The following is a 27,613-nucleotide window of genomic DNA, read 5'->3' as shown; positions in this document are numbered from 1 at the left end:
CGCTCTTGTTATTAAGCATCGAATATAACGTATAAGCTTTAAATTGTATTTCCCCTCGGTGTTTAAAAAGTCGCACAGTATGAGGTGCATACTAAATACGAGACATAAAATGCAACCATGTAAAATACGAAATCTCTTCATTTGCACGTGTTTTAAAATAGTTCGTCGTTTTCGGTCTGATCCTGAAAGGGTTAAACTGTGTAATTGGATCAATGGGCATAATGCAAAGCCCTAGCATCTAATTTCATTTGTAAACAGCTCTCGTTGTGCCGCTGTAACATACTCCAAAAGTTGCTGTCGACCATGGGACGTGCCTGCTTTCTAAAAACAACTTGTTGAAGGGGGTTTATGCGCATCTGGTAAATGTTTATGGGAGATATTATACCGCCGCTTGGTTGCCATGGAAGACAGGGAAGGTGTCTGAGCGGTGTCAACTTTTCACATGGAGCTTATCCTAAACTGATGAACGCAGTCTGCATGTAAATGTGCCGGAAATATTCATCCTTTCACATCAGATCGAGACACTCTGGATTCATGTCGACGTGGGACGTCGAGTGCGCAAGTGTTTTGGCCTGGATACGATAAAAAAATCGTAAGTCGGTTTTGTGCTATTTTAATACGTTACTGTGTATCTCTATGGCTACTAGTGAGCGCGTGCACTCTAATACTGTGTATATGATATAACGTTAGCATACAGCATTTTGGTTCACTTTTTGTTGAAGAACCGCTGTTTAACATAAACACCGTGGAAACATTTACGCTGTCAATATTGCTTTTAATAGGGATCCGTCGTTAGTTGCATCGTTGAAAGGTAACTGTTATACTAACTTTTAGGGAACATACGACAACCTAAAAACGACATCGTTTAAGGATGAGTGTAGGATCAGTTTATGGGCAATAGTTTATTTTGGGTAAAGCATTTGAAAGGTTTTCATTTATTCTTTGTTCAAGCAATGACAAATACAATCCTCTCGTATGCTATTAGTACGTTTTAGCTTTACATTTTGTGAAAGTGTCAAACAAAATCATTTGTAAACCCATTTTGTCCAACCCCATGCTGATCCATTGGGAAGCACCCAACATCCGTTCCCTTTGGCACTACAGTCCAAGTCTGGAATCTCTTGAAATTTGATGAGACTTCACCTATTTAAAACCAAGGTGTCAAAAAAAGGAATAACACGTCTATTTAAAGACCTAAGTAGACTTATTTGTATAGTGGGATCCAAAAGACTGTGACTTAACATAGTTCTTTTATTTTTTAACGTTTCTAAGGTTTCTTTAAAATAATGTTAGCAATATGACAGTCGAGTGATAAATGGACAACGGCATGCACTCAAACTGTCACAAACTTCCAGTGAGGTTCATTTTCTTGGAAAAGAAATTCCTAGATTTTCAATGTTATTCCGTTGCCCTCTGTAGATTTTGTGTTTGTGTGTGTTTTTGTATGAGGGTATTTGGCCCACATTTTTAACGTTTGCATTTGCTTCCAATGTCAAAAAGGATCAACGTTCAAGAAACTTTTATTGTTTTTGAAGCATTGTTCCAGTGTATCATGTTGTGTGCTTTAGATTTCTGACAGCTCTGATTAAGGGTGGTGGTCAGAAATCTGATGGCTAATGCAAATATGCAGGTTGTGAGGAGGCGACCCAGGAACTGCGACCCATTGGTTGCCTTGTCACGTGTGTGCATTTGAGCAAGACTCCAGGGGCACTGCCTCTGCTGTTACCTCACTGCAAAAAACTCTAAATGTCAAAGGGCAGTTAAAGTCAGAGATAAGACCATGAGTTAAGTAACTGTGCTGCTTGGACTGCGACTTATTTGGGGTTTTGCTCCCAAACAGCAGCGCGGCCATCCGGTCTAATTTTTCACTTACTCGTATTTTTGATCCCTAAATTTTCACCGTTTTTCATCATTATTATTCATTTTACTGAAATATTTTGATGCTTGGTCTGATCACAAACATAGTAAACTGTCTGTGCTGTTGTGTGTGGTGCTGGAGAATGCTGGGTAAAGAACAAAACTGCCTTTGTCTTCTTGCCTACAGTGAGAGTGCACCGAGCCTTTGAGAGCAGGGCTATATTGAGCTGTCCTGAAGCCAAATTCATTATTCTGCTTCACAAGATATGTGGAAATGCAAGGAGGAAAACGTGGAGTTTGAAGGATGATCTTTCTTCTGATTATTTAATATCTGTCATTATTTATTCACCCCCATGATGTAAAAAAAATATGACTCTTCTGAGAAAAGCCAAAGTTAAGATTTTGAGAAATGTTTCAGGGGTTTTATCTCCATATAATGCACGTGAATGAATGGGGTCCAGTCTTGTTTGGAAGAATGCTTGTAACCAAACATTTTTGGGCCACCATTGACTACCATAGTATGTAAAATTACAATTGTAGTCAAAATTTCCACAGAACTGTTCGCTTTCCTACATTCTTTAAAGGCCACGTTCCCCGCGATCGCATTTTCAACCTTTACTTAGTGTGTAATGTTGCTGTTAGAGCATAAATAATACCTGCAAAATGATAAAGCTCAAACTAAGTTGAATGCCAAATGAGATATTGTCTTAACAGAATTTGCTTTTCAAGGACTACAGAGAACGGCTGGAATAAGAATTCAGCTACACACATTCTAAGATAACCAACGGTGTTAATTAATATAAAAGGTCTGACGTCATTTCCCTCGCTAACTTCCATAGTAGGAAAAAAAAATGTGCAATCTCTTACAGAAATGTCTAACTAAGATTGACGTTTGCACATGCACTAGCAGACCACCATTACACTTCAATGGATCCGTGCATTTTTAACTGATAAAGTGAAGTTGACGCCATCGCTACTGTTCATTGCTCAAATCAAAAGTTTATGAATACACGTGCGTGCACTGAGAGGAGCACCGGCCAATCACAACAGCTCGAGGAACAGAAGCTCGCTGATATGGTATGGGTGGCGCATCCTCACACAGATACTCTAAGCGGGGAACCGGGTCAGCTTTACCAATCAGAGCGTTTCAGAAGGAGGGACTTTATTTAGACAGGAAGAAATCCAGCTGTTTTGTGGGAAGAGGGACAGCGGTAAACAATAGACTTGAAATATGTGAAATATAAAGCGTTTTTAGAAACATGAACATCCATTGTTAAACACCCAAAAAACATAATCAAAGCCTCAAAAACATCAAAGATTGGCTCCTTTAAAATATATTTTATGTTCAACAAGTGATTTTTCCTATGGTAGTCAATGGTGGCCATTGGCCAACTGTTTGGTTACAAGCATTCTTCCAAATATCTTCCTTTGTGTTCATTAGAACAAAGAAATGTATACAGATTTGTAACAACTTGAGGAGGAGTAAATGAAGACAGAATTTTAGTTTTTTTGGATGAACTGTTCCTTTAAATGTTATTTTGAACATTTGCATGATGCTATTAAACTCATGTGGGTTCATAACAATGGTGTCAATCTACTATTTTCTCTCTTATTTCTGACCTCTTGTCTTTTAACACCTAATTCCTTCAGTCATTGTTCATTTGAAATGCATTGACAATTCACAGACTCACTTTATGAGTGATGTGAGCTTCAGTTGAATATTTGCTTGCACGTTATGTTGTTGTCATTATCTTGTTTATGAGATGAGTCTTTGCTTCTCTACAAAAGAATCCTCCTGTCAACTCTCCCACTTCTGTCAGTTCAGTTTAACATCTCTTGCTAGTGTGGACATACGCCATGAGCTGTAGCAGTGTGCCTGTTTCTGTCTGCTAGTGCCTGCCACTCTGTTATAGTGTTTCGTAGTCAAATCATTCTATACAGCATTTTGCTTTGGATCTCTTGAGGAATATAGAGAATTTACTCTATTCAAAGCCTCACTGCACGCACAAACAAATGCGGCCGTCTGTGCGAATGATGGCCTGTTTAGTAACAGTGGAGGGGTTTAAGTATTGGGAGGGCCTGATGAGGTGAACGGTCGTGTGCTCCGGGTTTAATTAGTGCAGCGTGCCTGAACCTGACAGCACGCAGGAATGTGCTGTATGTTGAGGGTGATGTCACATTCCATACTGAACGGAAACATGTGTAACCTACCAACATTAACAACAGTGGTACTTAACAGAAGCATGACAGTTTCAGCACATGCAGTGTGCTGTGTATTTATGTAATATACGTGTACATACTGTACCTCTTTTACCACAGAAGAGCAAAATTAACCCTGTGCGTTTTTGTTTAAAGAGTTTACATTAAAGGAACAATACAGGGTTTTTAGGAGGATCTATTGACGGAAATGCAATATAATATACAAAACTATTTCTTCAGAGGTGTATAAAGACCTAACGTAATGAGCTGTTATGTTTGTTATATTTGTTTATATCTACATACAGAGCGGGCCTACAAACATAGCATTCGCCGGCATGTTTTGAACAGTAGCCCTAAATTGACAAACAACTCTATGTGCGTTTCCTCTTCCTCTCCGCTGCAGGATAGTGGTGAAACAGATCGCAGATGATCCTTACGGATCGCACTCTATGGATTGGAAGGCATGTGACCCGCAGATTAACTGTACGTTTATTCATCATTGTGTACGAGTAAAATGGCTCTTTCTCCAGTCTTGGCGCCAATGAGCTCTCTCTCTCCAGCATGTGGACGAGTACAATTTTAAAGTGGATCCAGATTAATAATGACGCTCAAAACTACTCCGTCACACAGCTAATATTACAATATATCTTGGTTCTAACAAACAGAAAAACCAATGTTACTCGCATAATCTCGGGTGATTTTTAGATGATCTTTCTCTCCAACGTCTCTCTGCTGGAAAGTATCTCCATAGATATCTATGAGTATCTCTGCTAAAAGCCTTAATAGCGCGAGTCCTAACGCGTTGGGAAGACTTTATAATATTAACGCAGGTTCTAGCTTCTGCCTATTATCCTTATGTTTATACTTAAAATCCACAGACCTTTTATTTTATGTAATAAATAAGACTTCGCTCTTTCTATAGTCTTTCTTATGCCCGCTTGATCTCTTCCCTGCGTCAACATGAGAAGATACGCTGTTGCAGCCGACCACATGTTTTTGTACTGTGGCGGCCACCGTCGTGTTTGGACTGAGAGATTTGTTCCAAATCTATAATACAATGCTAGTGGCCGCTGTGAATCAAAAACTGCGCCTTTAAAGGGACAGTTTTCCCCAAAATAAACATTCTGTCATCATCTACTTCTTCGCGAGTTGTTCCAAATCTGTATAGATGCCTTGTTCTGATGAACATAGAGAAAGATATTTGAAAGAATGCTTGCAACCAAACAGTTCTTGGCCACCAATGACTACCATAGTAGGGAAAGGGGTGAGCAATGAAGACTGTATGGAAGAGTTAGGAACAGTTTACCGAAAAATGAAAATTCAAAGTGTATTTTCAAGTTAAATTGTCCTTTCAGTGGTGGGACTATTGTTCCATTCTAGAATAAACTGGTTGTGTATTGACTAGATCATTCATGTGGCTGAGATTTTGTCTTTGTAAACAGTCCCTGGATGATAGCTTTGCACACATTGCGAAAAAGGTTACCAGTAGGGTTGGGCAGTGAAACATCGCGATGGACAATGACATCGCCCTGCGTCTTTATATAATGTGAGCTTCACGCGTACGTCATCTTCATACAACCCTTGATGCGCAGACATGCGTATGTCGTCTTCACACAACACATGCGCAGACAGGAGTCTTCTTTATGCTGAGTTCACACCAAACGTGATCAATCACTTTCCATGCTCTTTATTACTCGCAGGGAAAATTTGTTATTTTCTTTTAAATGATGCGATCTGACAAATATTTTCAAACTTTGCGGAAGATGAGATAGACGATGGGATCGTCTTTCGGCCCAAGCCTAGATACCAGTCTGTCATCATTGAAACAGGCAACACATTAAAGACAGGAAGTTAACTTCTGGCCAGGCGTGTGCATCCAATGAAACCGTTTATAAGCTATTTTTATTAGACCTTTGAAACATACATGTATTGTAATATTTATTCCGATGCAATGTTGTGTTTTTCAATATTACTTGATGTAAACATGATTTAAAGTTTGTTTTTATAAACTGCGGCACAAGTCATTTTCTGTTGTAATCGGCAGCATGCCATAGAGAGTCAATAGAGTTTAACAAGTATCGAACCCGGAACATTCTTTGAATGGGGGTGTTTGGCCTTATACCAGGACCTAGTCATAGGTCAGTTGTGGAAAGCTGTGGTGTTTTCCAATGTTCTTGTGGTTGCCTCAGGTCTTCTATGTGTGGCATTTCTCTCTCCATCTTAGAATGTGTCACCTTTGAGTTTCTGGGATTATATTAACCTCCTGCCTCCTTCAGTGTCCTGCCATCTCACAAGGACCAAGAGTTACTTTCTTCTGCTTGCATCTTCTTCTCTGGCTTACTAATCCCTGACGAAAACCTAACATCTCCTTCCTCTCACAGGTCACCGGAGAGGCCATATCGCTGGGTAACGACCCACTAATATCTAACATTCTTCCCTGCTTTTGGTAAGTTTCTGTTATTTTTCGTTTGCTTTGCTGATAGTTCTGACTCTGAATTACAATGTTTGAAGGTTGTTTACAATAGCAGCATGCACACAGTCTGTATTAATACTGGTAGTCAACTAATGCTATTGTCTGTATGGTGTGTAACTGTGTATAATATTGGGGAGCTTATTCCATTTGATGTCTGTTAACATTACACACTGTGAGGAAAAGATTTGTCTCTTACTTGGGCTGAACAGTTTATACAGATGACTGTAGCAAAATCATTTTGCTACTTACTAGAACTGCTGTGTATATATTTGGCCGAACAGCTTTGTTATTTACATCGGAGACTGCTAAAGAAATAATGAGTAAATTGAGAATAGTATACAATAATACAAAATAGAAAAAGTGCATTTTAGGAACAAACACACAATCACCATATGGCTTTTAATCTCTACAGCATGTTTGGGTTCAATTTGCAGAGAAAATAAATATTTTGAGGTATACTATACAGTATTGTTTGTGAAATATAAAATTACTTATCGCCATATAGTGTTTGATCATACCACCTCCTTCCCCTTACTGTTTATATTTTTCATGATCGAGTTTCCTTTGGCTGTATTGTTTTGTGGATACAGAGTAAGATTTGTTGGAAAGAATGTATTTGTTGAAAAGCCTTTGCTTGGATTTATGTGCATTGGATCTGAAATATTGTAGACACTCAGTAGTCTTGTATACATTAATCAGATTAATGACTGCAAGTTTCCAGTGGAGCTTATGCTGGATTCCAGACCCCTCCTTCCCATGGCCTCATTCTGCCCAAACAGAAGCCATCGTTTTCCCGGTTCTTGGGCAGCAGCGGCAGGTTATCTAGGATTTTTGTGTCGTGATTTTGCTGACTTGGCCCATGATTCAATGGTTTTCTTCACTCAAGTCTGACATGCATTTACTTTGTGAATATGTTTGCATCCGAGAGGTAAAAAGCAGGGAGATTTATTTGTAATGGTCACAAATAAATACCACATGCCGCAAGCTGTATTCTAAAAGCCACATCTAACAACCAAAGTAGATGCCCCTTTAATTGGTTCCAAATGTACTTCCATGAAGTCCTAAGCTCCTGGGGGGCTGTATTACACAGCATTGGCACAAAATAATTTATTTTCCATTGCTGACTTGATGCGAATGCTTGACCAACACCACGCTGCATTGTTTAGTTGAATGCTTTGCATGCATTTCTGCTTTAAAACGTATCTTTGCAATTTAATGCCTGTGCAATTAGACAAATTGTTATCCTTCTGGTAGCTGTGAACATTTAGACAGTTAAACTAACCATAATAACTTGTCGAGCTAGATTCCCAGTTTGATCATATCTGCCATGATGATAGTATTTTAAAACCGACCATTAAAATGACAGTCTGTGATGGTGTTGGCTCTTGGGGAAAACGAGATGTACTTGCATTGCATTATCAATTGCTTTCTGATTCAATTCATTATGCATCAGGATGTAAAATGGTGTTTGCATATCTAAACGCAATAGCTCTACATTCTCTTTCAGTTTTGATTATGTTTCTGTTTCTATTCTTCCTAATAAGATGAGTTTGCATATGTACAAGTCGGTCTGTAGTACACACATTAAATTTCGCTTCTTGTTATCCTGTTTGTGATCTATAAAATGCTCCTTTTTTTAGTAACTTATGGCGCTTTTCCACTGCATGGTCAGGTTTAGTACGATTTGGCTCCGTTTGCTTTTCCACATCAGTTTAATAGCGCTTCACAGTCGTTGGGGATTATAAACGTATAGTCATTGTTGCGCCGCCTCTACTGCCGTAGTTCACGCGACAAACACATGTCCAACACAGCAGTTATCGAGCATATCAATGGCGGTTGGCAGCAAAACAAAATACTGCTAAAATACCCAATATCATTTAGCATTACGTTAAGGGTCTCAATCTCTATTTTACTGTCACAAAGCATAAAACGAAATGCTAATATTACGTATTATAGTGCGTATTCATGTGTTGCAAATCCAAAGACGCTTGTAATGGTAAACACGTCACATTTTGGTATCGGTACAGTACACTTGGAAACTCAACCGAGGTGGTACTGAAAAATGTATCAGGAACTAGGTACTGTCCCCATTGGAAAACCTCCCAAAAGTGAGCTGTACCGCACCATGCCGTGCAGTGTAAAAGCGCCATAACAGTAGCAATGATGTGGCAAAACACTAAAACGGAGTCAATGGCCTATGAAATGTAAACATCTCCAAAAACAGGGCCATAGTCCCCCATAAGACCTTTGACACTGTTGGCTCTGAGCTACTTGTAAAACAAATTGTTAGAGGCATTCATACAGATAGGTCTTTAGCGCATCCGTTTCCTGATGGGGCAGGGGCTGCCCGGTCGAAACAGTTGAACCACATTACAAATAACACGCATGATCAACCATCTGCAGCTGTCTTGTCTTCGACTTGGCTGTTTTTTCTAATACTGTATGCATCTTAATCGCTAAGGCTATGCGTGCATTGTGGTTGTAGGCCAAAGCCTTTTCAGCACAATGACCCGGGGGATTTGGTAGCATTCCAGCACAAGGAAATTCAAGCAAGTCACAAAAGCTCAATTTCATTGTTGTTAGTCACAGAGAATGTTAATGTAATTGGATTTCAAGTTTTACAGATTTTTTTCCCTTTTATACTGGTTTTGTATTTAAGTTCTTTAGGTTTCTTTGTCAACAGCATTGGTCTGTTAAGACGGCTTTGTCACATTGTTCTTTGTAGTGTTTCAAAGGTCACAGCTAAGGTAGTTTTCTATGACAAGCATCACTACAACTCCAACTTAAAGAAGATGAAAACCCCCTTTAGTTGGGAAAGCTCTTTTGTGGCAATAGTTTTACAATTACATTTTGAAGTTTTATAACTTTAAAGTGATAGTTGACCTAAAAATGTAAATTCTGTCATTTACTTACCCTCTTATTATTTCAAACCTGTGTGACTTACTTTCTTATGCAGAACACAACAGAAAATATTTTGAAGAATGTTGTTAACCAAACAATGACGGTACCCATTAACTTGTATTGGTTTTGTATCTTTACAATAGAAATGAATGCGTACCACCATTGTTTTGTTACCAAGTTACCAACATTGTTCAAAATATCTTCTTTTGTGTTCCATGACAATGACAAGAATGACAAGAGGGTTAGTGAATAATGCCAGAATTTTTGTTTTTGGGTGAACAATCACTTTAAGACCTTAGAGATGATGTGGGCCAACCCAGAAGTAACAACTGCACTCGTTCCCTTGACCAAAAGTGCATAGGCATGTTTAACATAGACATTCTGAAGATCGCATAAAATAAGATCTTTGATTTAAAAAGTTGATGATATTCAGACGTTTTGTCTGTCAAAGTGATCTTTAAAAAATGTAAATGCTGTTTAGATTCTTGCTTTCAGCCTTGTTCTTAATGTTGTTTGTGGCCTAAGCCGTCTGACTGTAGTAAGAGCTGCCTGCTCCACTCCTTGTTATGCTGTCACAACCATGTAATTACAGCCATCATGGCCACGCCTCTCCCCAGACATGCTTTTTTTTTAGCTCGGAACTCCATGGGAGTGCTGAGGTCTTTCACATCCATGAGTTGGGTCTTACCAGAAGCTCTGCTGAATGGCACAATAGCAAAATGAAAAGGGGGCGCACTCCGCCCTGCTTGTATTTCAGTTGAACAGTGAACATGCTCATTGTGTCGTTAGGCATGATTGGCCACGCCCCTGACGCTGGGTATTTGGCATGAAGTCTTTCAGATAAGGCAGAAAGTTCCATCTGTTCTCAGCTGTTGGATATGTAGTTCGATGTTAATAGAAGAGGGTTATTAGGTTCGGCTATGTTCTCTCTCCAGCTTGGCTGGATCCCTGGGGCTTTGATTATTTCTGGAGTTCAACATGACACAGCTGCTTGGTGCTTTGCTTACAGCGTGACATGTTTCATGGGAATGGGTGTGCCTGGTTCTAATGAAATGCTGTGCACAATTTTTTTTGTTTCCTTGTTGGCAAAATGTAAAGCAGCCTTTTTATTTACATGAGATCACCAATGCATAATTTTATATATATATTTTTTAAAATGGAGTACACATTAAAACATTGCTTGTATTTTCTTCAACTTTAATTTGAAGTAATCCAAAAAACCTAAAAAGACTGTTAGACATTGCTGGAACATCAATTATTTTGCTTGGTCGCTTATTTTTCTGACGTCTGATTTCACAAAATATATAATACATTTCTATATTTTATAAAATGCCCCAAAAACTGTGGCCCCTCTGGTTTCATCATGAATCCAGTTTTATGATGTGTGGCCCCTAGTTTGAGAACCATTGGTGTAGAATGCCTTGTAGTATATTGTCCCATTCAATGTATATTATTTTGCATTTCTGTCAATAGATCCTCCAAAATATTACACTCTGGTCCTTTAACTTTAAGTTAGTGGCTGAGGTTCAAGTGAGTTTTTCGTATCAGCTCTCCTTCTGGCATGTTTGTGGGAAATGCCATCATCAGCAGCCGACTTTTCAACCCCCTGCCTTCACCTCACAGAGAGGAAGTTCAAGGGAAGGAATCCAAGCTCAAGGATTTGAAGTCGCATAAAGATTCGATTTATAAACTAATCGACACCCACAACATCAATTCTTTAAAACGCAAGAAACCGTACCGCCGAAGACCATGCAAATTGCAATTTCACTGTGAATCATGAAAGCATCCAGTGTCAAAGTTCACTTTGTTGGTTCCCCCTCGTGCTTCCGGATGCTAATTTTCCATTAGCATTGCTAGCTTGGCCTGAATTAGAAGCAGATGCTGTTGCGAGACTCCTTCCTCCAGTTTGTTGTGTCTGTTTCAGGAAACTATACGACCTCGGTTCAAACAATACAGTGTGGACCCAAGGCCAAGAGTTGTGCTAAATGTACACAAGCCCGAGACAGTGCGTATAAGGTTCATCGGTTGTCCTCCTACTCATTCTTTTACCCCACTGCATAAATGCTTTTCAATCCAAAGCTGGAATCAGTCCGACAGCGTTATTTTGGGGTGATGAGTAAGATCGTTGAGATTCCCATGCACCGGTGAGCAACAGAGAACACACATTTACATGTCAGTGGATATATTTTTATCTGTATGACTGTTTCTGGTGTGAGAAAGCAAGGCGTGCAGTGGGTGGATCTGGGTAACGATAGCACATTATCTAAGATAATTCTACTCCACCCAGACTGGAGTAGAGCTTCTGCTTCGCATCGGTTGCCTTAGGGAGACGCAACGCCGCTCAGAGGTGAGACCGGCAGTTTTCTTGTCTCCACTTAATATGGGAATTCTGGATTACTTTACTCGGCGAGACGTCTTAACTGTAGAGGTCGGGAAGTGTTAACTCACACCAGGTCACAGGCAGGGCTTTGGCAAAAGAGAAATGGAATATATTTGGAACGGAGGGAATTCAGGGGCATTTCAAGTTGCGTATAGTTGGTTTCAGTTGTTTGGATCAATCTTAAGGGCATGTGCATGCAGAGCAGAGACTGGATGAACTGGTTTATTTGCCGTCTCAAGTCAAATGTCAAACTTGTGTGCCTATTAGATTTTTGCTTGTTTTTGCAGTTTGACAGACAGCCGCCATCATTCCGTGCTGCGGAGGCGAACCCAAAATGTCTTCCAACGGCGATCTGCAGGACGTTGGGAGCTGGGACAGCTTCTGGGAGGTAAATGACCAAACATGTACACGCTCACACACATCAGGACGCATCCTGAGTGGGCCATATGCGCTTAGCCATAGAGTTGGTTGTGTCGATGCAATTGTGTGTTTCAAAGGGTGTGTGTGAGATAAGATCTGTAAGAGGCATCCATCTCTGTCTTGGTTTGTAGCACTTTTCTACAGGCATGCTCGGTCAAGTCCACACTTGCCTTACATACAAAAGTTAAAATCATGTAATTCTTTGCATTTAATACCCAAGTTACTTTTCAGGTAACAGACTTTCATTTTCACTTTTTTAGCCTGTTAACTTACCAATGCTGAAAACACTTCCCTTCAACACAGTGTTGAAAAGTCACCACCTTGTCTACATAGCAAGCAAAGTGACTTCAACACTAATGACATCACACCCTTTAAAACCAACAAAGCTGTTTACACTACGATATAGTCATTTTTAAAGTAACACCAACCTAAGAATGCTTTCAATGATAGTATAGAAATACTTGAAATCTTTGTGCACAATTTGACAAGATATGACTGTGTTTGGCCAGCCGGGGAACTACAAGAGGACGGTGAAGCGCATTGACGATGGATACAAACTGTGCAACGAGCTGGTCAGCTGCTTCCAGGAGCGGGCCAAGATTGAGAAGGGTTATTCACAGCAGCTGAGCGATTGGGCCAAAAAATGGAGCGGGGTGGTGGAGAAAGGTAAATGGGGATTGGGATTGATCTCGAGTTACAGGGGCTGTCCAGTTCTCTTTAAATAGATGCATCTCCTCACGTTGACTTTAAACACATTCTGTTCTGATGAGCTGTTAAGTATTCCTGTCTGTTGATTAAAAATGAATATTCTGCACTTGTTTACCCTACTGTTTGCCCTGAGGATTTCCTCTTTGCATTAATGTTAGAATATTTGTATGTTGTTCTCGTGTGTACCTGACACAGGGGGGTATTACATTCTCATGAATTAAGAACAGCTATGAACAGAATGCAACAGAGGCCTTAGGCTCCGGATCCACTGAGGTGCTTTTAAGTGGCTGAAAACGCCAGCTGCGGGCGCTTGAACGGCGTCATTTTGGTTACTATGATATGCTGAGCGTGGAGAAAACGGTGAGCGCCGGCTCTGAGGCTGCGGAAAAGAACTGCAGCTGCTGCCGTTTTTCAAAAGACGCGGCGTTAATGTTGGAAGAAATTGAAAAAACATGCCGTACGCCGGCAAAGATGCATTCACCATCATGTCTTTCAAACCCCCGTTGGCTTTTTTCTTTTTTGGAAAGCAATATGTTTTGGGTTTTTTTTCTGGTTCTAATGGATTATGACCTCCAGTTTTTAATCTTCAAAAGGATGCTCAAGCGTGATAAAGTAACCGTACAAATCGTGCATAATACTTCATGTGTCCTGAAGGCGTATGGAGTTATTTTCAAGCACTTTTGCATCCTTTTAATGCTTGAGGAAGAGGCAATCACAATGCACTCCCATTGTAACCCTAAAAATAACGTTTTTAAGAGGGATGATAGTTCTTTAATCACAATATTTTAATCAATGTGTGAACCCTAGCCCTTTAAGATATAATTTCAAAAGTTGTTTCTTAACTTTACCCAGTACTTTAAAGGTATAGTTCACCCAAATATGAAACTTCTTTTAGCATTTACTCATTGTCATGTCATTCAGAACCTGTATGACTTTCTTATGAAGAGAACGAAAGAAGATATTTGAGGAACGTAGGTAACAAAACAACATTGGCCCCCATTGACATCCATTGCATGGACACAAAACCACTGAAACACTTCTTAAAACAATCTGCCTTTGTGTGCCACTGAAGAAAATCTTAAAGAGGTTGTAAATGTCTAAACGTCATGCAAAAATAATTGATTTCAGATAAGATTTAAACACTTCTCCCATATGCCTTTGTTCAGACAAACAAGTAGACCCGCATTAAATTCACATCATTGGTTTTGTAAGGGTTGCTATAAACATTAATAGCACTACAGGGATACAGTTTACATTTACCAAAGAATGGCTTATTATTGACTCTCATATAGCCGATTAAAGAAATAATAATATAGATGGATTTGTAAAACACAGGATGCTTGCTTCTTTTCTAAAGTTGTGACACCTGTCGTTGATAAGCCAGTGTTGATAAACAGAAGCACTTGCAAAATAACAGTCAGAACAGTTAGTCGTAAAGTTACATTTGAAAAATGAACCTAGCCAATGTGACCATGAAAGAAGTCAAGAATATGAGTGGATTATCTCTCAGCGTGAACCTCTGGCCGGTTATATCATCTGACTTTAAAGGGACAGGCGCATGAAACTACATGCTGAAACAGTCCATGTACAGAGCTATAAAAAAATCAGTTATTTCGCAAGTACATGAAAAAGTCTTTAAATCTTTGTTTAATGTCCACAAGCGGAGTGACGAACTTCCGATGTTGTCAGAGGTCAGGATATCAGTTTCCGGTTGATTTCTAAAATGACTTAACATACCCAAACAACGACTGGGGAAAGCCACATTACTGTCAAATTTGTAATAAACACTCGCTGTTGTCAAACTACGAGCCATTATTCCCCTGATTAGATAAATAATCTTATAATTATAATAATCTTTGGATATTTTGAAGAAAGTTGGTAACCGAACGGCACTGCTCCCAATTTCACTTCTAAACCAATGAAAGTGAATGGGAGCCAGTTAACAACATTCTTCAAAATATCTTCTTTTCTGTTCTGCGGAAGAAAGTCATACAGGTTTGAAATGACAAGAGGGTTAAAATAATGAAAAATAAATAATGATAGAATAAATAATAAATAAAATATCGTCTGTGTGTCTGACCAATGACAGGTAGACAGTGTCCTCAAATGCTTTTTTTGCATATTAGTGGAAGTAAAAATGTCCCGTTTTGGCTTTTAAAAAACTGTATTTCTCTAAGTGTCAACAGATGACTGGGAATGAGCTGAAATATCTATTTGGCTGATTTCTCTCTGCAGGGCCTCAGTATGGTACTGTGGAGAAGGCCTGGCATGCGTTTATGAACGCAGCAGACAAACTGAGTGAGATCCATATGGAGCTTAAAGAGAAACTGATGAGTGAGGACAGTGAGAAGATTCGAAACTGGCAGAAGGATGCCTTCCACAAGCAAATGATCGGTGGATTTCGTGAGACCAAAGATGCAGACGAAGGTTTCCGCAAAGCCCAGAAACCCTGGGTCCGAAAACTTAAAGAAGTGAGTCTCCTCATGTATCTTAAAGGGACAGTTCACCCAAAAAAGAAAATTCTGTCATCGTTTACTAAGGCCTCAGATTCTTCCAAACCTGTATACATTTATTTGTTCTGCCATACACAAGTGAAGATATTTGGAAGAATGTCAGTAACTAAACAGATCTCATCCCCCATTGACTACCATAGTATTCATTTTCCCTACAATGGCAGTAAATACTAGTAACTGAAAACTGATGTAGTTCATTTGATTGACTAGCAACATAAAGGTCATGGGTTTAACCCTGAGGGAACACACAAATGCAAGTAAAATATCCCCTCAAACAACAATTAATATGTGACGGTATATAGTGGTGATGATTTAACAGTGTTGTTTTGCAAATGTGTTCTGCTTGGTAGGTGGAATCCTCCAAGAAGATTTATCACCAGGCTCGGAAGGAAGAGCGCACCGCAATGACCCGTGAATCCCATGCCAAGGCAGATCCCACCAAATCCCCAGAGGAGATCCGAAAGTTCACAGACCGTGTGGAGAAATGTACCCAAGAGGCCGAGAAGGTACCACAAAGAAAAAACACAGACACAGTTCTGTCCAGTTCTGGATTTGTTATTTAGTTTTCTGGAGCTCCACATGTAGAGCACGGCATTAGCAACGCATTCATGAAATGTAAATCTTGAATGCTCTGGAAGTTGTTTTGCATAATATCTTCTGCCATATGAATGGATGTAGTCTTTTTAACAAGTGCCCATGTTTAGAATCAGTGATCAAAGTTTCTACTTGCATACGTAAGGCAAGACTAGACCTGCTTGTGGCAGCATAAAAAGCTGAAATGTTAATTTATGGGTTTGAACAACACGTTTTTAAAAGCGTAGTTTAATTAATCTACATTTTATGCTAGTGTGCACAGTTTGACAAATTCGAAGACTGAAAGAAAAACACCTCAAACTTGGATTATGGAAAGAAAATAAATTCTTTAAAAAGTTGTTTTCATGTGTGACATTTAGACCATACCCTATTGCAGTGGTTTTCAAACTTTTCTGGCTTAAGTACCCCTTTTTATGATTTTTTCAGGCCTAGTACCCCTTGAACAGACAACAAGATTTTACTTTAAATTACAGTGAAATGAGAGTCAAACAGTTATTCTATCTTAATTTATTTTTTATGCATCTTTGTGTAGTCCTAATTTCATATAAAAATACTATTATCATAATTTATTGATTTTCATTATTTATTCCTAAATGTCAGTTTCTCTCGCTCACCCCCTGAAGTACCCCCATTTGAGAATCAGTGCCCTATTGGATGCAGTAGACAAATTAAGTTTGCACACATAAACTTGACTTGAAATCATTTGATTTTTCATGAATGACCCTGTCAATCGTTAAATAAGCACACCAATTCCTTCAATACAAAAACAGGCTTCAGGGCCTGATCATACCGAACGTGTCTTTTGCTGTGAGACGTGCCTCTTTTCAATGGTTTCAGTTGGCAGGGAGCGTTTTCTGCCGCATGCAGTGCTACGCGTTTTAGACAGAGCCCCCTAAGTTGAAGAAAAACGCTTGATGTCATGTGCACTTTTTTCCATTGTAAAATCAAATGAGGGGAGAGGAGGGTCTTCCCTTGTGGCAACGGAAGTTTACAGATTCTCGGAATGCCTGGAGACATGGAGGAGAAATTTGTTACGGCTGTTTCGGGTTACCTAGCAACATAAAAAAGTGCATGGTGCCTCGCGTATTCAAACATGAAAAGAGCGTTCTGTGTGATCGCACCCTCATACAGTATTATGACATGTGGAATGGCATGCTTTTCTTAACCATTTCAAACAATATTTCGGTCATTCTTTTAGTTTTATGCAAAACACTTTCCAAAATAATTTGTCATTTGTGAAGCTGAAATTGGCCAAATAATTGTCACTATACAGTTTTTGTTATAGAATTTCTCTCATGACTATGTTCATTGCGTTTGGACTGTTTGTCTCAGACTAAGGATCGATATGAGAAAGCCCTGGACGAGCTCAATCGCAGTAATCCCCGTTACATGGAGGACATGGAGCAAGTCTTTGAAATCACCCAGGACGCTGAAAAGAAGAGGTTGCAGTTCTTTAAAGACGTTATGCAGGACATGCACCAGCACCTGGACCTCTCCAGCAATGACAGGTTGGTAGCACCGCTTCACTGTCTACATGGGGAAGTAGCATCCCACCCAGACTGGAACCTTGACACGCCGGTCAGGATAATAATGGTTATTTACACAGCACACAAATGTTATCCGCACAAAAGTTTTCCACAACAGAAAAGAGGGTTTGGGGTGAAAAAATGGGCTTCCGTTATGTCGATGAAGTCACGAGAACCCATCAACATTGTATTAGAGAACAGTTTGGACCTGAGCCACAAAGAGACAGACAGGCACAAATGTCCAGAAGTGTGAGCTTGTGTTACAAAACCTGAAGAATGGGAAACGTCTCCTAAACTTGATCTAATGTACAGTTCCTTATTTATGAAGTGTGTCTTACAGTCCACAGGGTCTTGGAAAAATTCCTAGTCATTTATGTGTCTCCCAGCTAAAACTGAAGAATGTTAACCATTAATAAGTGCTTATTTGTTTTTCCATGCTCTTTGGGATCGTTGTGTTTACTCTCATGAAGAATTCTGAGCATGTCGTTGAGCATTAACTCAAAAAGACCTCATATCGTACTTGATAAGTCTATCAGCAGCGACACAAACAGCACTGTATGAACCCGTCTCTTGAGTTTTGATGAAGCGAGCAGTAATTACAGGGCCGCTCCTGAGCTCTGTGATAATCATATACTTTAGTTTTATGTACAGGATCTTGAGAGTGTTTACTTTATCCCTCCCTCATTCTTTGCGTTTACAGAGTACTTTGTTTGGTTTGCAGTGATTGTAGTACTAGAACTAAAGAAACTAGATTTGTGTAAACGGCATGCAAGAGTTCTTTTAAAATATTTTATTATTTGCCAGGCAGAAATCATGCATTCTTTTGCGTTCAGTTAAGTTTTTAAAGGTCCAGTGAATGAAATTTAGCGTCATCTATTGGTGAGGTTGTGAATTGCAAGCAGTGGCTCACCCCTCCCCTCTCTTTTGAAGCACTAAGGTGACACGGGACTAAGATGTTGTCACATTTTCGCTTCTTTACCGAAGGAGATACCGTATTTACAAAACACGCTGAGGTACATTCTGATGTAATAAAAACAACGCTTCATTATGTAAAGTCTTTATACACCTCTTAAGACATAGCTATATATATTATATTGCATTTATTTCATTAGATCCTCCAAAAATGACACGCAGCACACATTCATGTTATTACCACAGATTGTGTGGGCTGACTTACATGCTTAAGCTTAATCTTGCAAATTGATTTGTTGGCTGTATTTTTTTTTCTCGCACTTCCTTGTGTCAATTGTTCCGCTACACAAATAAAACCGGTTCTAACAGAGACTGTGGAAAATCCCCATGCAGGTTTCGAGGCCTGTACAGAGACCTCGGCCAAACCATCAGCACAGCCAACGACACCGATGACCTCCGGTGGTGGAGGAACACCCATGGGCCCGGAATGAGCATGAACTGGCCGCAGTTTGAGGTACAGTTACTGTTTGTAATGTTTGCTGCAATCCAGAGTGGCAGGAAAGATATTTACCAGACGATAAACTTCACCGTCAACATTTGCTGAGAAAAGAAACGATGTTTACCGGACCTAACAGTTGTGTGGAGTAAAAGAGTCGTTTTAGGCTCCGGGCTCCAGTGGTGGTGAATTTCTAATGGGCAGAGTGTGAATGAGCTGTTGTCTTCACAAGGCACATGAGTGGGTTCTGGAATGTTGGAACCCTCTCCCTAATGGCGGATCCTTCCCGTCTGCCTTCCGAGTGCTCTGTGCAACACAAACACATGTGTGTATGTGCACATTGTGTGTAATTAAACACCCTCTGCATTTGAATTCAGTGTGTATGGATGTGTTGTGGGATTAAAGTGTACGACTGCTGTTTACATCCTCCTTGCTACTTTATGCAAAGTAAAAAAATTATACCTTTTATGTGAATGCTCAGAGTTTGGTTTTAGTCCTCTTTCTTCAGGTAAGTGACACCTTTAGAAGAGTCTTCTGTGTGCCACCACACTGGTGTCCTTTGTACGGCATAAAAACACAAGCTGTCAATCATTCTCTTTCTGTCTCTGCAGTATTTGAAAGAAAAGTTCACCCAAAAAATCAGTTCTTTCTTCATTTAATCACCCTCAAGTTGTTTCAGGTCTGAATTAAATTCTGTTCTGACGAACACAGAAAAATATATTTGGAAGAATGCTTTTAGTTCTTGGCCACCACTGACTATCATAGAAATGTATAAAGCAAATTTTTCCTACTTTGTTCAATTGAACACAAAAGGAGATATTTTGACGAATGTAGGAAAGCAAACAGTTCTGGGGCACCTTTGACTAACAATGTAATTTTTCCTACTTTGGTAGTCAATGGTGGTTTTGTTACAAGCATTTTTCCAAATATCTATGTGTTCGATCAGAACAAAGAAATGCATACAGATTTGGATGAGTAAATTATGACCATTTTTATTTTTGGAGTTAAGTGTACCTTTAAGCATTTTTATGCCATAGTCACATTGTTTCCTTGTAACTTTTTATTTATCAGAGAGTAAAATCTATTGTTTTTAATACTTTATAGACTGGGCCTGTAAATTTGATAACAATAAAGGGATCAAACATCATAATTCTTCGTATTAAGTATACTGTATCTTACTGTACATACAGTCCTTTTTTGTTTTGTAGTGAATGTCGTTGCTGAACATAAAATGTTTTTGCTGCTCAATTTCAATAAGTGCTTTAAAAGTAAGAGGTTTACAAAAAACTGATTAAGTAAAATGTGTTTTTTGTTATATGACAATTTTAAATGCATTCTAATAGTTGTTATAAGTGTTTAATAGTTTATCAATTAAATTGTACTATATTTAAAATAGAGTCAACATATGGCAGTAAATTACTGTAATGTATGGATGTGAGGTCTCATTCAGTGTAACATGAATACCCATAATATAAATCCATAAATGTGTAATGTGTATTATTAGGAGTGGTCACCAGAGGCGACCCGATCCATCAGTCGGAAGGACAGAAACGGTCGCCCTGATGACGTTGTCACCTTGACTAATATGGTCTCGGCAGGAGATGAACTTCCACAAACGCCACAGGAAACTAGCAGGTACATGTGACTGATACACAAACAAATGGTTCTTCATAAAAAAACAGCCTTATACATGTTATTTATAGATCTTTACGCTAAAAAAGTTTGAGAGTGTCCCGCAATGTTGATCTTACTTAAGTCCATTAAACATTTGACATTTTGTCAGTCCCATCCCAGACACACGCCATTGTTTGAGGCTCATCATTTTTGTCTACACACGGACAGTAGCCGGGTCCATCACCATGGTTTTATGCACATTTTGAGGTTTCCTATCAGAAATGAGTGATGGAAACTGCAAATTTCGAAATGAAGAAATAAAATAAAAGTTTTTATGCTCGCCCGAAATGTTTTTTCTTTTTTGCAAGAAAGGGTTAACGTGAATAATGGGATAGCCTTTGACAGATTAATTCCTTCAAAAAGCAATCTAACTGGTTAGTCAGGTTATGCCGTCTCATAGTGCAGAGTACCGATCTTGTTACACAGAATCTGAAATGTTGGTATGGTCATTCTTAAATGAATTGAATTAAATGCCCGTGCAAAGTCGTTAAAGTATTTCTGTTATTGCGTCCCAAAACTGTCACGACTGCGTTTCCCAAACAGCAGGCTTTCACAAAAGCACCACATTAAAAAGGGATGTAACAATACATTCCTCATTATAACGTCCACGGCACGATATTTATGCCAATATTTTTTATGAGAAATTATGACTGGGAAACGTGCAATAAGCATCCTCTTTTCTTTATAATCTAATCATAACTGTTGCTTAGACGTATGAGATGGGTCAAATGACCTAAATATCCCTTTTATAAAATAAAAGAATTGCACCAGATTGACCTTACCAAAGATAACGTATATAATTTTTTCTAACATTCTCTATGTTAGGCCCGTAAGACCTATCGTTTCAGTCATGTGACCACGATAACATTTAGACAATTTTGCTTTTGCGACAATACGATATCGATATTATAGTTACATCCCTAACATATAATGTGTCTGCGTGCAAGTAATTATATGAAAATTACTATGACTTCTTTTACTTTCTTGTCTTTTCTTACTGACATTAAGTGCCAGTTTATTAGGAAGTGACTGATGACTAGTTGGATGGAAACTGTGCTTAATCGCAAATGTTTTATGCAATATTCCAATTTGCCGATAAGCTAAATTTCCAACTTTGGATGGAATCCCGCCTAGTGTTTCTTATGAAAGGGGTTATAGATTGACACAGCATACTTAGTCTATGCATACTAAGGTGGGTTAGAAGAAAGTATATTTCTGTATCGGAAATTGTTTGGTTATCAAAATATAACATTGCTGTAAAAGATAAAGTACACATTTCGGCTGTTATAGTCAATTCGAATCTGAAATCTCGATGCGTAAATTAAAGATAGTTTACTTGTTATTTGTTTACCACCATCATATAGATACTATAAACAACTTTTAATTGCAGTGTTTTGTTTCAGTATGTTGTTTTTATTGTATTTTTTTTAATTATCTTGACAACTGTTCTTCCCGTAGGGCTTCACCCACTGTTATTAGTACAAAGTGCACTAATTAGTTGTTAACCTGCTGAGACGGCATATGTGCGTGTATGTTAATGTTAACACAGGATCAGGAATGTATTAGCCAAACAATGTTCCACACAGAACTCTGCACCTCTACATAATGAAGGTGTTTTGCAGTCTATTGTAACCTCTCTCATAGAGGAGAACACTGCACACAGGAGAATGGCTGCCAAACTGAAATATTAACTGTGTCCTGCAACTTTCTGCTTATTAGTCCGCTCTCTGTTGACTCTTAAACCCACAGGTATGAGGCGGACGGCTATTACAGAGCTTTGGTTGCTTTCCACCAATCTCTTCTGTGAATACTTGATGATGAAATGAAAAAAAAGCTTTTGTTGAAACCAGAAACATTGTATTGGCACCTGTTGTATTATTGCTCCTGTATCACATATCGCTTATTGCTCCCTTAACTCTTAGTAAGTCGCTTTGCGTCTGCTAAATGATTAAATGTAATGCAAATGTCAGTGCACACACATTCTTTATTGACCCCCACTCTTTCTCTGGGGACAGAAGTGATCCTGGACGAGAAGGGTACATTTTTAGAAATGGAGATTTTTACATCATCTGAAAGCTGAAGAAATAAGCTTTCAATTGATATCTGGTTTGTTAGGATAGGTCAATAACTGTTTACAAAGCTGGAATCTGAGGGTGCAAAAAAAGCGAAATACTGAGAAAATGGAACTGTAGCAGGCCATTCACTCACAAAAATTAATTACATTACGGTAGGAAATGTATAAAATATCTTGATGGAATATGATGTTTACTTTAATATCCTAATGATTTTTGGCCTAAAATTACAATCTGTAATTTTAAACAATACCCTGTATTTTGGCATTTACTAAAAATGTTCCCGTGCTACTTGAGACTGGTTTTGTTGTCCAGGGTCACAGATGTGTTCTTTAACCCAGTGAGTTGCCTACCTAGACTCCCTAATAAGACATCATAAATATGCTTAAGTGAAAAGTACATATTCAGCAAATGTTTGTGCTTTTAAACTCTCTGCAACGCTTTGACCAATCATCACAGATCACCTGATCACCAAATGTATTTTACACCCTCAGTTCAAGTGTTTCCTCGTAAGTTTGTTCGTTCTTATTCTAATTCATTCTTCTACTGTCCGAACAGGGCCGGTAAAGACTACTCTTCAGACTGGTCCGATGACGACAGCCCTAAAAAGTACATTGCAGCCAATGGGATGGACGAGGAGGAGAAGGTAGTCGGCGTTCGAGTTAAAGCGCTGTATGATTATACAGGGCAGGAGGCTGATGAGCTGAGCTTTAGAGCAGGTATTAATCCCTACTAATGCTTATTAATGTCACACACACATGAATATACACGCAGCCGGCTGAGGCTGAACACAGTCACGGCTTGTAGATTCATTTCGTTGCTCGTCCTTTTTTCTAAAAAGGTCTTTGTGTCAATACTGATGCAGTTTGTCATAACTGCAAGAACTGAATTGAGGAAAGGATGAAATGCTGTGTTTATGGAATGCGTGCATGTGCGTGATGAAGACACACGTTTCATGGGTTTAGTCGAGATGGCTCTTGAGATTTGGTTTGACTTCTGCTATATTTTTATTTTGAGACAAACCCATGAAACGTTTTTTGGTTAAGATGATAGTTATTCATCCTTGTGTTTTCTTTGTAGTTTCCTGTTTTGCACAGCATGCTTCAATTCCTGAATGAAATAAGCCTTTCATACAGATTACAACCTTTGACAGAAAACATGCCCAATGGGTGTTAATAAGGATTATTTCAATCATTGTGACTGTTGCCTCAATTCTCAAAAATGCAAACAAAGTGAAATGGGTGAAAAATGATTCGATCGGACTGAAAAGAGTTGAAAAAGTCTTGTAAAGGTTGTTACAAACAGCAGAAAATGTTTGTTACCAATGAGAAAAAGAAGCAATAACTTGCATGTTGCTTTTTTAATCTTTTTTGCTTTTTAATGCTTTAGTTTCAGAGAAAATATAAACCAGATCATACGCTGCATCTGGATTTTCTAATTAATATTTATTTTATTGGTTGTATCTTCTTATCCCTTTATAGCATGATATAATCGATGGTTTCACTGCAACAACATACAAAGATGTTACTGCTCATGTACGCTTTTGTGGCCCAACAACAAACCGATGAAATCTATATAATTTGAAATTGAAGAAGTTCACTCAACAGGCAATAAGAACACTGTGACCTCGCCTCGGTTAGAGGGGGTGTGGATCAGGCTTAGTCTAAAAAGAAGATCTGTTATCTTTGGTTTGTTATCTAGATTATTGGGTTTTTAATCTGAAGGAGGTATGTAATCAATAGTGGTGGTTTGGCAGCAAAAGAGTAAAGGCCTGTTCACTAAAGCAATATATAATATTATGTTTATTGTTTAGGTTCTCAACCATACTTCATTTCTAAATGTGTGAGCACAAATTTCAATGGATTTTGATTGGCTGTAAATGGGTTATCATTCATCGGCCGTAGAAAAAAAACAATATCAGATCTGTATTATTCTCTTTGAAGGTACTAGGATTATTTAGGTTTTTTTGGTCATTGGTGTGAATAGGCCCTTACACAAAATGGAAGACGTACAATTAAGAATACTGTAAATGCATTGCTGTTAAGCTAGATTTAATAAGAATGTGAAACTTAAGATCTACCGTGAAGTGTTTCAATTGGGTCTCCAAGCTCATTCATATTCATTCATTCTGGTTGAAGTATTTTGGCAAAGATTCTGCGAAACATCATGTTGTTGCTCGGCTGAACAAACAGGATGTGTTATGGCAGTCATGCCACATGTGACCCCTGGTGGCCATTCACTGCCTTTTTTCTCAAGGCTTTTTATTTAACACAAATTAGATATTCTTACCAGAACTCCAAATCCTTTTTTAGTAACCAAATCAACACACCAGCTTCTATACAGTACATGACGAAAAGATATGAGAAGGTTTTGGGCACTGTAAACGTGTAGCTAAATGTATAAACGGCCCTTCGTCTTTTCTGCACGCTCGACACGTCTGTGCAGGAACAAGGGTGTGTGCACCGGAATGATCATCATTACTGAGCTTCTTATGGTCTGTGTTGCCAAAACCAAAGGTTTCCAAACTTATACAAACATGTCATGTACAAACCAACCCAAGTGTTTTCTCACACGGATAAGAAAGGCTGGTATTATGACATGTATTTGTGTATCACTCTTTACAGGTGAAGAGTTAATGAAGCTCAGTGAGGAGGACGAGCAGGGCTGGTGTAAAGGTCAGCTGGACAGTGGAGAGGTTGGACTTTACCCTGCGAACTACGTCCAAGACATCATATCATGATAACCTGCTCTGGGCAAGACCACCCCACCTTTTATGTGGTAGCCGTAATGTTGCGTCACACTGAACTGTTGGAAATGTGATGGCTACACAGCGTCCCGACCAGATGATGGACCGATGCCCCGATACATGAGAATTTCAGACAGGAGCGCACAGTTCACTTTTGTCTTTTGTTGTTTTTTCCTGACACTAGAGTGCCTTTTGTTCAACACTAGAGACATTCACAACAGCTTCATTATTGTCATTTCACAGGGTCAGGTGGACACATTTGATTTCGTTCACAGGAAACGTGAATCTCCACTGCAGGATTTGTTTCGGAAGATCGGCAAACTGTTACCCAACATAGCAGTTTTTATGATATTTAGTATTTCATAAATCAGTTCAAGTATTTGATCGAACGCATGCCGAAATCATATTCAGGTTTTGCAAATGAGAAGCGTGTTGCTGTGTTTATATCGTTTGTGTAATATGTAAGATTTTTTTAGTTTCACCAAATTGAATATGGATTTTTTTTGGCTGTTGTTCAGAAGTAATACAACATGCATAATTCTGTTGTGTTTCATATTTACCTTTAATATACAGCTCTTAATCGTGATCGGAGAGATCAGAATTCTAGAAAGGGGATTGTTTTACTTTTTGTTTTTATTTGGAGAGCAGGACAGGTTTATATGTTGTCAATTGAACTGAAATATTTACAAAAGGTGGGTAAGAGCCCTAAATTTCTTTAGTCTTGTCAAAGTGCGTGAGGAGTAGATATTGCCACACCTTCTGCCTCCAGTATGCCCCACTGTGAACATGATCTTACATAAACTACTGTAACAGCCAATACTAATCAATGTAAAAAATAAAATAAACATAAATGAGACGAGATTCTTATCTTTGTATAGAGTATATTGCATTTGGTAGTTATTTCTGTTAAGATTCTTTATTAAAGCTTTGTATGGCTGGTTTCTTTAAACGTTGAGAGACGTTTCATATTTCGAATGTTTGAAATGAATTTTTTGGAATAAGTTCTTACTTTGAATGAATCTTTTGAGTTGTGCGAGTTGCTGGATGGTGGTTTTCTAGTTCTGTGGTTGAAGCACAACTGCTTTTACTAGATATTACTATTGGACGTGTTCAAGTAAGGCCACATGTCTTTATGGCTTGTATTTAGTTGTCCTCGAGTGCATACAATTCTGAAATTATGGAATGTTAAATTAAACCTTTTCAAAATCTCATTGAAACGTGCCTGTGTTCTGTTACCTTGGTTGTAGGGTCGCTGAAGAAGATGCAAAACTGTTACAACATTAGTCTAATCCTCATTATGAATGTCGTTTTATGAGCCTGTAGTCGGCCAGACTTTATTTTTTTTCTCTCTGAGCATTCATTAAGGGAGAATGAAATATTCAGTCTTTTATTAGCACGATCAATCTGGTTCACGTTAATACATGATGTTTCTTAAACTTCACGTCAAGATGTTGATGTCAGTGATTAAAGGAAATTGCTACACCAGCAGGTCCCCTGTTGTGACATAAGGGAACTTCTGAACTCGGACGCAATGCAGTGCAATTGTTTTATTTCCTTTTAAACGATTAACAATATAAGCATGTAAAACAAAATACAGTTTACTCACCTTCGTATCATACCATATATTTAACTACTGAAAATGGTTCTCTAAAAAGATATATTTGCATCTCTTGACCTTAAAGACATACAATAACATGATCGAGAGCTCTAAACAGTTTGAGGAGTGCCTCGTTCACGTAAATGTACATTTAACTGGGTCTACTGCAGACAAACTCAACCTGTAAAGCCCAGACAACAACACCATTTTATTATAGACTTGATATGTTCAGACAACATTTCTGTGCATTTCTGGTGTAGCATTAAAATATTTTTTCTTGCATTTATCACAACAGCCAAACTTGATAAGGATTAGGAGGTTCCACATCTGGCCACATCAACAGCTCTTCAGACATTAAATGAATCAGATATATTAGGACCGGCCTCGAAAACACGTAATTATAACAAAGTCAATGCAATACTCAAACTGGCCTGACCAAGCCCAATATAAATTTCTACACAGCCTGTGTGGGACAAACAAGAGGTATGAGTCACTCAAAGTAAACTACCCACAGATAAAACAAATCTCTGGGAATTTTTCTGCAG

At 38.7% G+C, this 27,613-nt stretch overlaps 1 protein-coding gene across 4 annotated transcripts; it reads left to right on the top strand.

Annotated features, from left to right (window-relative positions):
* Positions 1-94: 94 nt before the first annotated feature.
* pacsin3 (protein kinase C and casein kinase substrate in neurons 3) lies at positions 95-26,682 on the top strand. Of its 4 annotated transcripts, XM_056735674.1 has the most exons (11): positions 95-592; positions 6,438-6,502; positions 12,098-12,198; positions 12,740-12,896; positions 15,174-15,409; positions 15,802-15,957; positions 17,378-17,553; positions 18,877-18,997; positions 20,484-20,614; positions 23,284-23,444; positions 25,350-26,682. In XM_056735674.1, the coding sequence occupies exons 3-11, from the start codon at positions 12,145-12,147 to the stop codon at positions 25,463-25,465; spliced, it is 1,308 nt and encodes a 435-aa protein (XP_056591652.1). In that variant the 5' UTR covers positions 95-592; positions 6,438-6,502; positions 12,098-12,144; the 3' UTR covers positions 25,466-26,682. The 4 variants fall into 4 exon arrangements, with proteins under 4 accessions (XP_056591652.1, XP_056591675.1, XP_056591681.1 ...); XM_056735697.1 differs by lacking the exon at positions 6,438-6,502; XM_056735703.1 differs by lacking the exons at positions 95-592; positions 6,438-6,502 and adding an exon at positions 11,720-11,777.
* The last annotated feature ends 931 nt before the right edge of the window (positions 26,683-27,613 follow it).

Source organism: Triplophysa dalaica, chromosome 1 (assembly GCF_015846415.1).
Source record: "Triplophysa dalaica isolate WHDGS20190420 chromosome 1, ASM1584641v1, whole genome shotgun sequence".
NCBI lineage: Eukaryota > Metazoa > Chordata > Actinopteri > Cypriniformes > Nemacheilidae > Triplophysa > Triplophysa dalaica.
The sequence above is the reverse complement of the archived record's forward strand: the minus strand, read 5'-3'. Positions and strand labels throughout refer to the sequence as shown.

Excerpts from the sequence above, each read along its gene's own strand:
- pacsin3 (XM_056735697.1), top strand. The coding sequence starts at position 12,145 with ATGTCTTCCAACGGCGATCTGCAGGACGTTGGGAGCTGGGACAGCTTC. Across the intron at positions 12,897-15,173 it reads GAGCGGGGTGGTGGAGAAAG|GGCCTCAGTATGGTACTGTG; the intron begins GTAAATGGGGAT and ends TTCTCTCTGCAG. Across the intron at positions 15,410-15,801 it reads GGGTCCGAAAACTTAAAGAA|GTGGAATCCTCCAAGAAGAT; the intron begins GTGAGTCTCCTC and ends TCTGCTTGGTAG.